The sequence below is a fragment of the Rhincodon typus genome, chromosome 10, assembly GCF_021869965.1.
Source record: "Rhincodon typus isolate 14 chromosome 10, sRhiTyp1.1, whole genome shotgun sequence".
Lineage (NCBI taxonomy): Eukaryota > Metazoa > Chordata > Chondrichthyes > Orectolobiformes > Rhincodontidae > Rhincodon > Rhincodon typus.
In genome coordinates this window covers 91,596-102,493 of record NC_063341.1, presented here as the reverse complement: position 1 = coordinate 102,493, position 10,898 = coordinate 91,596, and the positions used below count along the sequence as shown (strand labels likewise).

Here is a 10,898-nt window from a genome sequence, read left to right as displayed (position 1 = left end):
TGCAAAGTCACGAAATGTAGTCATCAGGATTCACACCTGTGCTGGTAAACCTCAGTTGTTGGTTTTATCCATGAACTTTACTCGGACACAGCTAAAACCTTGACCTGTTTGTTATTTCGAAGAAAGAAGGAAAGGAAGCCGGATGGAAGAAAGGCAAGAACGAAGGAAGGAAGAAAAGTCGGTGGGGGGAAGTAAGGATTTTCTATTAATGACCACAGATAACACAAATTGTTCTACATGGATTTAAATATATTGTTGATATGCTGCAAGAAAAGTGGCAGAAGATGTGTGCCCAGCAGTAATGTACAGAACTAATTTTAAAAAAAAGTCAGAAAACTACTCTAAGAGGTATTAAATTAACAGCAGATATAAACCCAGGGTGACAAAGAGAACACTTCCTATTCTGTTTTGTATCAGTGACAGTGGGATATTTAAGTTTTGCCTCAGAATCTAGAATCAGACTTTGATTTCATCTCCGAAGAAGCATCAGCAATGATTAGCTTCATTACAAATGTATCAAATTATTTGCCTTACATCTCTTAGTTGCTGCAACTACAACAAAACAATTGCTGAATCGAGAATGAGATTGCTCCATGATGAGTTACATCAGTTGACGTTGAACAGCTTGCAGAAGTTTTCCTGGTATTTTATGTTTTAAAACAATCTGCAAGTATGGTGAAAGGACAGAATAACACCTTCTTGAGCTCGTCACGGAACCTGTTCTGGGATACTGCATAAATGAAGACGTTGTTGCAGGAGTTGAGTAGCTGGAACATGTTGGTCATCTCTTGCAAGATGTAGGTTAAGTCTCTGAAATTCAAGTTATTGAAGTATGCATCACCTTTAATCTGCAAGTAAAGGAAATGTCCAACTTCAGTGGCCCACAACAGCAGGAAGCTGAGTGAAATGGCGAACAGCAGAATGATGGATCGCTTACGGTTTGCCATCTCGGGGTCTCCGCCATTCTCAGCACCTTTAAGCTTCCTGCGGACTTTGCTGGTCGCTAAAATGTGTCTTACTGTCAGGACATTGAGCAGCAGGATAAGAAGAAACGGGAGAAAAGGGGTTAAGATGTGCTCCATCCAGTCATAGGCCTGCCAGATGGGTAAAGTATAAAAGATAGACTTTATGCCACAGAACCAGGCTACACCATCCAGGATGTAGAAGGGTTTGTAGATGATGTACAAAGGGAAATTTTTGACACAACTTAGGAAAAAGATTGCTCCTATAACCAATTGTGCAGTTTTCTCTGTGCAGTATCTGATCTTCAGGCTCTGAAAGCAAATGAACACAAAACGGTCAATGGTGAAGGCCGCAGTTAGCCAGACTGAGCCATCACGGCTGCAGCGAACCAAGATTGTGGTCAGCCTGCATACAGGGGTGGTGGACAGGACACTGTAGCTAAAGTAAATGCGGCTGATCCGGTTGAGGATGCACCCGGTGATGATAACAAGGAAATCTGTCACGGCTATGGCCATCAAATAGTAGGTGATGCACCTGGAGAGTCCGCACTGTCCTCTGAATAGGATTACAGTTGCCACCAAGTTCGCTGTGAAAGACAGACAGTTTAATGGATTACTCAAGCATGAAGTGTAACGAATGGCATTACGTGAATGTTATCCAGATAGATATTACTAAGTGGGCCCCAACCACTTGCTACTGCCTCACCCTATCTGACACTGGAACCCTCCTGATCCATTACAATGGCACGTCCATTGTGCCGACTATCCAAAAGTCATTGATAATTGTGAGTAGAATAGTCCAAAACATTCCTTATTGATACCTAAAACCATTGATCTCTGTATGCCTCTGCTCACTGACTCACACAGTGACAATTTCTCGGCTTTAATAACCTCATTGTGCATATTATTAAAGACCTCGTCAATTTGCTACGCCCTACTTTTCAGCGTCCTATTATTATCTGAAATTTCAAAGTCTCTCCAATTCTACTCTCTTGTTCATTCCTGATATTTAACATTCCAGCTGTGACGGTTAGTTCTTTAACTATCGAGGTGAAATTTCTGCCCTCAATGGCCCAGTCTCTATTCCCTTCTTCAGATCACTCCTTATATTCTAACTTTTTATCATCATCTTCCTTGTCTGCTTCAAAATCTCTTTGTATCGTTCAGTGGAAAATCTGTTTGTGAAACCTCCTGTGAAATTTCCCACCATTCAAATTGTAGTGTCAGAAGAAATAAAGCAACTCATTGTGCTCAACTATAAAGCAGAGATGAAAAGAAAGGGTGAACTTTACAGTAAAAACACATCTTCTTAATGAATAATTAAGTCAATTACCCAAAATAATTATCACGTGCAAAAGAAAAGCCAACAGCATCAGCCAAAATCCTTAATAGACTAAAATCAATTTTATTTTTATTCATTTCTGCAAAAAGTGAAAATAATTAATTCCTAAGACCATTCGAATCAGTTTCACAATTGTATCATGGAATCCTTACATTGGGGACACAGGCCATTCGGCCTATCTCGTCCACACTGACGCTCTGAAGAACATCCTATCCAGACTCAAACTTATCTCTCTAACCCCGCATTTCCGTTGGCTAATCCACCTAGACTGCACATCCCTGGACACTATGGTCAATTTAGCATGGACAACCCACCTATCCTGCATATCTTTGGACTGTGGAAGCAAGCTGGAGCAACCAGAGGAAAGCCACCTGGACACAGAGAGCACATGCAAACTCCACACAGACTGTCGCTCAAGGGTGGAATCTAAACCAGATCCCTGGCACTGTGAGGCAGCACGTGTTAACTGAGCAATTAACTACTTCATGAGTTTGCATTGCAGATTATTTTAATCCCTGTACATAATTGTTGATTGCATTGCATACATCACAATGAGTATCCTATAGAAATTCATTCTTCGATATATAGAAAATAATGGTGAGGTAGTCCATTCGGCCCATTGATCTTGTTCCATTATTCACCTTGGTCATGGCTGATCGTCTACATCAATGTCAAAACAATCAGATCAGTGCAGGAAAATGTACTTTATTGCATGGCTACACCATGATTAGATATGGCATCAAATCTCTGGAATTTATTTTATTTTGAAATATTTTGAAAGATTACCGTTCAGACAATGCTATCTGTCACATTACATACTTTCATAATGAACTAATATAAATGTGTGACATCATACATTTAATATAATCTTGCATTTCTCTGTAAGTGAAAGCAGTGCGCTATAATTCACCCCAATGAAGTATAGCAGGCAATATACTACAATAAATAAATGATAATACCATGCTTATTTCCTCGCTTTATCTCCCTTTCATTTAGAGAGGGCTAAATCTAATAAAAAATGGAAAGGAGAAAAGATAGGTTTTGTGGAGATTTGCAAATAAGTAAGTACTTCCTTTGCAATTCATTTCTTACCTGGGATTCCAACAACAGCGATAATAGGATAGCTAATGGCATAGAAGAGTCCTTTCACTGGCCCGTGCATGATCCGTTAGAAACTAATGTAATTCTCCAAGCTGCACTGGTTAGCTTTGCAACAGATTCAAAGTTTTCCTCATTTATTTTGTCTGAGAGTCTCCAGAGGAGCAATTAAATAGCATCATACAACTCAATTTCAGATCAATGAACAAACAGATGAATGCACTCTTATTTGTATTATTGACAAGAGAAAGGTTCTATTATGTTTGTGGACAGACTACTGACAGTGAATTCTGTGACCCTGTCCTCCATATTCATGCTCAGCGTGTCCATCAAAGTGCCTGACAGCAAATACAGACCAGAGATCTTATTTCGAACCCAATGCAGTCTCTTCTCATCATTTCGACCAGATTCCTAATGATTTCGGCATTTAAAACGTCAGATTAAGTCATATATTTAGCTGATTCGTGACCTTACTTTAATGTTTAGATTTACATTTGAACAGTTGCAAATAACTGTTGGTAAAATTGGATGATTATTTGCATGGAACTAAATGAGCCAACACAGCAAATTCTGTGTGAAGTGTGAAATGCGGAACACTTGGAGTCGTAGAATAATAGTAATACAGCATGCGAAGAGGCCCTTCGGCCCAAGTTGACCGTCGTGACTGTTTGTGTGTCTTACCAAAACATGCAGAAAATAAATCGGAATGATCGTGAATGAAGTCCGAAATTCTAGTGAAGGAACAATAGGGAAGTATCTTGCTTTAACATGGAGACAAAGGTATGGGGAACATTGATTGAAACGCGACTTAGAAATAAATGCACCAGCTGGAATGTTAATAACAGAGAGAGAGACTAATTCCATGAGACACTAATGTCGCTGTCTAAGCTAATATTTGTTGCCATCCCCAATCGTTATTTAGACAGGGGTGATGAACCAATGCAATCCATTTGGTTTAAGTACCCAGAGAATGTCCTTGCAGGGAGAATTTGACCCAGGAATGCTGAAGCAACAGGGATATATTTCAGAATCAGGTTGGTTAAGAGCTTGCAGGGGAATTAACAGGTGGTTGTGTTCCCAGGTATTCTAGGAAGAAAGCTGTCCTGGGTTTGGAATGTGTTATCAAAAGAGCATTTGATGAATTTCTGCAGGGTATTTTGTCGATCAAACACACAACTTCTTGAGTAAAAACACAGTAGTGCGGTTGCTGGGAATCTGGAAGTAACCAGACTGTGCTGGAGAAACTCACCAGGTCGTCTAGCATTTATGGAAAGAGAAACAAAGTAAAAGTTTCAAGGTTCTGAGGAAGGGTCAAGCGGCCTGATACAGTAACTCGGATTTCTCTTCACAGATGCTGCCTGACCTACTGAACTTTTCCAGCAATTTCTGTGGTTTCTTTCTAATTTACAGCATCCACAGCTTCTTTTCGGTTTCTCAAGTTTCATGGCCGCTCTGACTCTTCTTTAGACGGTGCTGCTGTACATTGGTGGAAGAGTCGAGAATGCTTGTGAAAACAATGCCAACACAGTAGACTTCTTTATCCTGTATGTTGTCAAGATTCTTGTGTATTGTGGGAGCCGTACATTTATACAGAAGTATGGCATTTTCCACCATATGCCTGACTTGTACCTTTGAGATAGAGAACCGTCTCTGTGGAGTCAGGTGGTGAGTAATTCCCTGCACAATTTCTAGTCTCTGACTTCCACTTGAGATTACTGTATTTATATGAGTAGCCTAGATCAGTTTCTGGTCAATGTGGACTTCGTCTACACCCCAGAGTTCTAAAGGAGATAGCTGAAAAGATAGTGGAAGCGTTAGTGGTGATCTTTCAGGAATTGCTAGAGTCAGGTAGGATCCCAGAGGACTGGAAAATCGCTACCGTGACACCCTTGTTTAAAAAGGGAGTAAGGCAAAAGACAGAAAATTACAGGCCGATTAGCCTAATCTCGGTTGTGGGTGAGATTTTAGAGTCCATTGTAAAGGATGAGATTTTGAACATTTGGAAGTATATGGAAAAATAGGGCAAAGTTAGCTTGGTTTCATCAAGGGGAGGTCATGCCAAACAAATCTGCTAGAATTCTTTGAGGAAGTAACGATCAGGGTAGACCAAGGAGAACCAATGGATGTTATCTACCTGGAGTTCAAATAAACCTTCGACAAGATGTCACACAGGAGGCTGATGAACAAGATAAGGGCCCATGGTGTTAGAGGCAAGGTGCTAGCATGGATAGAAGATTTGCTGTCTGGCAGAAAGCAGAGAGTGGGGATACAAGGGTCTTTCTCAGGATGGCAGCCGGTGACAAGTGGTGTTCCACAAGGGTCAGTGCTCGGGCCACAACTTTTCACTTTGTACATTAATGATCTAGGTGAAGGAACCATGGGCATTTTGGCTAAGTTGCAGATGATGCAGAGATAGGTGGAGGGACAGGTAGTATTGAGGAGGTGGGGAGGCTGCAGAAGGATTTGGACAGGTTAGGAGAGTGGGCAAAGAAATGGCACATGGAATACAACGTGGGAAAGTGTGAGGTCATGCACTTTGGTAAGAAGAATAAAAGCATGGACTATTTTCTAAATGGGGATAAAATTCAGAAGTCTGAAGTGCAAAGAGACTTGGGAGTTAGAGTCCAGGATTCTCTCAAGGTAAGCTTGCAGGTTGAGTCAGTAATCAGGAAGGCAAATGCAATGTTGGCATTTATTTTGAGAGGACTTGAATATAAAAGCAGGGATGCACTACTGAGGCTTTATAAGGCTCTTATCAGGCCACATTTGGAGTATTTTGTGCAGTTGTGGGTCCCATATCTCAGGAAAGATGTACTGGCCCTGCAGCAGGTTCAGAGGAGGTTCATGAGAATGGTCCCAGGAATTAAAAGCTTAACAAATGAGGAACATTTGAGGACTGTCGGACTATACTCATTGCAGTTAGAAGGATGAGGGGGATCCAATTGAAACTTACAGAATACTGAATGGCCTGGACAGAGTGGAAGTTGGGAAGATGCTTCCATTTGTAGGAGAGACTAGGACCCGAGGGCACAGACTTAGAGTAAACGGAAGACCTTTTAGAATGGAGATAAAGGAGAAACTTCTTCAGCCAGGGAGTGGCGAATCTATGGAATTCACTGCCACAGAAGGTGTGGAGGCCAGGTCATTGAGTACATTTAAGTCTGAGATGGATAGGTTCTTGATTATCAAGGAGGTCAAGGGTTACGGGGAGAAAGCAGGAGAAGAGGGTTGAGGAACTTATCAGCCATCATTGAATGGCAGAGCAGACTTGATGGGCCGAATGGCCTAATTTCTGCTCCTATGTCTTATGGTCTTATGGTCAATGGTAAGACTCTGAATGTTGGTCGTGAGAGATTCAGTGACGATAATGCAATAGAATGTCAAGGGATGATTGTTACATTTGGTGCAAAATTATATTCTCTCCTGTTCTCTAATACTGCATACAGCAAGGAAAGAAGATCCGAAAGTCCATTGTTTCCACACTGGTCATCACACATCCAATTATTTTAATCTCATTTTCCAGTAATTCCAATAATTAACACTTAGTCCATAACCTAGGACATTTCAAGAGCTCATTCAAATACATTTTTCCTGTTCCTGCCATTCTTATATGCAGTGGCTTGCAGATGCCCTCTGGGTGATTTTATTTGCTCAAATCCGCTCTAAACCGTGGCTCAATGGCTATCCCTGTTGCCTTACAGTGCCACGGACCTGGGTTCGATTCCACCCTCAGGCAACCGTCTGTGTGGAGTTTGCACATTCTCTGCGTGGGCTGCTCCAGTTTCCTCCCATCGTGCAAAGATATGCAGGCTAGGTGGATTGGCCATTCTAAATTGCCCATCGTGTTCGGGGATGTGTAGATTAGGTGGATGGGTCTGAGTGGGATATTCTGAAGGTTGGTGTGGACTTATTGGGCTGAAGAGCCTGTTTCCACACTGTAGGGATTCGATGATGATAAACCTTCTGATTCTTACTCTAGAATTGATCCCCTGGGTTGCTAAAGGGAAAGGTTAATCTTATTTTCCTTGTCCCTGTTATCGTAAATTTCATGTGCCTTAATATGTACTTAATTACGATTAATTGGAATTAAGTTTAGATTCGTAGCAATGAGAAACTGAATTACATGTGCACGCTCATAGGGAGATACACAGACATACACACGGAGACTGTGGAGCTCTGAGTAACCAAATATGCAGAAACAAAGCTGTCACCAGTCATGTTTAATAAGTTTTTGTTCCCCTTGCAGCCTTATATTATCATCTTGGTGAATGAACACGTTTTCGATTTCCAGCATCCGTAGTATTTATCTTTTAAGTAGTGTATTTGTGCTAGTGAGTTACCCTTTTTCCTCATTGTTTGTGAAGTTTTTAATTCGATTTGTGTTGGATACCAGAGCGAAGCTGATTGTAAAATGACGGCAGTGAACAGGTAAATATGAAATCCAGAAAAAAATGTTGAAGAGAATGGATAGTAATATTTGAAACATGGTATAGCTCAGAAGTGCAAGTTCGGACCATAAGATAAATGAGCAAAAATAGTCCACTCAACCCATTAAGTCTGCTGCACCATTCAATCCGCCTGATATGTTTCTCAAACTCGTCCTCCTGCCATGTTTAATTTTTGATCCCCTTAATAATCAAGAACCTATATATCTCTGTCTTAAGCACACTCAATAACTTAACCTCCACAGCTTTCCACAGAAATAAGTTCCGCCGATTCACTAACAACGAGCTGAAAAGAAATCTCCTTATCTCAGTTCTAACATGTCTTCTCTTCTCTCTGAGGCTGTGCCCTTGGGTCCCAGTTACTCTTAAGAGTGAAAACATCTTCTCCATATCCACCCTATCCAGACTTCTCAGTATTCTGTAAATTTCAATAACTTCTCAACTGATCCGTCTAAACCCCATTGAGCACAGACCCAGAGTCCTCATCCGCTCCTCATATAACAAGCACTTCATCACCCAGGATCAATATTATAAACCTTCTTTAGAGTCCCTACAAGGACAGTACATCCTTCCTTAGATATAGTAAGCAAAACTACTCATAGTATTCAAATGCAGTGTGACCAGACTCTTATACAATCTGAGCAGTACATCCCTGTTTTTGTATTCTAACCCTCTCTAAATGAATGCTAACATTGTGTTTGCCTTCCTAACTGTCAACTGAGCCTGCATGTTAACCTAAGACAATCCACATTTCCAAAACCTTTCCCCATTGATGAAATAGTGTGGACCGCTGTCATTTCTACCAACGCGCATAACTACACGCTTCCTACATTGTTCTCCATTCAACTTTTCTTTACACACTCTCTTAGCCTGAACAAGTCCTCTGCATCCTCCCCGCTTCCTCAATACTCCTGCCCCTCCTACTATCCTTGTGCCATCTGCAAACTGAGCAGCAACACACTTAGCGCTGCTTTCAGATCATTAATATATAACATGATTAGTTGTGGTCCCAGAGCTGACCCTGTGGATTGCAACAGTCAGTAGCTGTCATTTTGGAAAAAAAGATCCTTTTTATCCAACTCTCTGCCTTCTGCCAGTCAGGAAATCTTCTTTCCAGTAACTTGCCCCTTACACCATCTGTTTTTATCTTATTCAGCAGCCTCCTGTACGGTACCTTGTCGAAGCCAAATACTTTGCATCCACTGGCTCTCCTTTGTCTAATTTGCTCGTTACCTCCTCAAAGGATTGCAACAGATCTGTCAGGCGTGATTTCCCGTTGTTTTGTTTCAGCCGGACTTCACGATTCACTTCCAAGTAATCCGAAATGTCATCCTTAGTAATGGACTCTAAAATCTTAACAATAACGATGTCAGGCTAAGCAGCCACCATTTTCCCGTCTTCTGCCTCCTTCCGTGCTTACACAGGGGTGTGCCATTAGCCATTTTCCAGTACTCTGGAACCCTCCATGACTCAATGATTGCTGAAAGGTCACCACAAATATCTTAACAATCGCTGCAACTATCCTTACCAGAAATCTTGGCTGTACTCTATTGGTCCTGGTGATTAATCCTTTCTGTTTCCCCAGCGCTTTGTCCTTAGTGATGGACACTACACTCACCACTGGCCCTGACTCACTTTAAATTCTGGTATGCTAGTGGTTTTCCACGATGGAGACCGATGAAAAATACCAATTAAGTTAATCGGCCATTTTTTCCCTCTAACCACTTCACCAGCTTCATTTTATACTGGTCCAATGTCCACACTTATCTCTCTCTTACCTTGTATATATCTAAAAAAAACCTCTTGCAATCTTCTTTCATATTACCAGATCGCTTATCCTCACATTTTTCTAGTCTTTTTTTTTCAGTATTCTCATTGTGCATGGTGGCAGTCGGTGTTACCCTTACTTGTGTTCCAAAATGTTTACACATGCAAAATCCCAGCACACCGTGGGCTTTATGTATTTTCATATTCTGATTGAAGCGAAGCCTCTTTAATATGTACATGTAGGAATGGTTTCGGTTTCAAATGAAATATAAACACTGCAGTAGAGATTCACTCGGGTGACATTGAGAATGACAGGACTTCTTTTATGAGGACAGATTTGAGTGGGCCTGTATTCACCAGAGGTGAGAAGGATGAGAGGTCAATACGTTGTAGGGAATTGAAACTGTAAGAAATGCTGAAGAGCCTGTTACCAGTCAGTAACAGTAAAACTACAGAAGAACTTACACAAACTGCAAGAAACCAACTGACAACTGAGAGTCTTTGGGATAAGTTCTTAGGATAGTACAAAGCTCAAACAGTTCGGAATATGTGTAGAAGTAACATGGAACTTGCTGCGAAAATTCAAATGAATGTGAAATGTAAAAAAAAAATTACAAATGACCCCTTGATGGATGAAAACTGACAAATAGAATGAAAGGTAGGCAAACGCGACCATAAAGGATTAAACTGACAAAAATATGTTTATTTTTTGACAACTATTCAATCAGTTAGCTCTTAGCTGAAACGATTAATGAATCTATCCTTTTTTTAATATTCTTGTGGGCATTAAACGTAAACTAATTAGTAGCAAACGTGGATGATAGCAAAAACTAAACCATAGAAAACTGTTGTCCAACCAGAATTAAAATATTGGAATGCTTCGTTGGGTTTATTTGTCCCTAAGAAAACAGATATATAAATTGTAAATCAGAGATTTATATAACATGGAGGAAATCTATTCGACACTTTGTGTATATCCTTCCTCCCTAAAACTGTGATATTATTAGTCCTAGGAACCTTACTGTTTCACCATTGCCCCACACATTTGACCTTTCCCTGTATTCTTTCAATTCAAAGTTGTAAATTGTTGCTTAATCTGCTTTCTCTGTCCACTTCCTGTGTAAAATAGAACAAATGATCTTCCTCACAAGTTCATTTTCCAGCATAGACTTCAAAGATCTAATAACTTTCATATGAGCTAATTTCCACAAAAGCCAGAGTTATTCCTAAGATTAACGCATTTCGTGATAATCAATAAATTATCAAACCATAGATAATATTTCT

At 40.5% G+C, this 10,898-nt stretch overlaps 1 protein-coding gene across 1 annotated transcript; it reads right to left on the bottom strand.

Annotated features, from left to right (window-relative positions):
• Window positions 1-647: 647 nt before the first annotated feature.
• Window positions 648-3,466, bottom strand: LOC109927983 (probable G-protein coupled receptor 139). The gene is made up of 2 exons (XM_020528002.2): window positions 3,397-3,466; window positions 648-1,549 (listed from the first exon to the last, which is right to left on the bottom strand). The coding sequence occupies exons 1-2, from the start codon at window positions 3,464-3,466 to the stop codon at window positions 648-650; spliced, it is 972 nt and encodes a 323-aa protein (XP_020383591.2).
• Window positions 3,467-10,898: the final 7,432 nt, after the last annotated feature.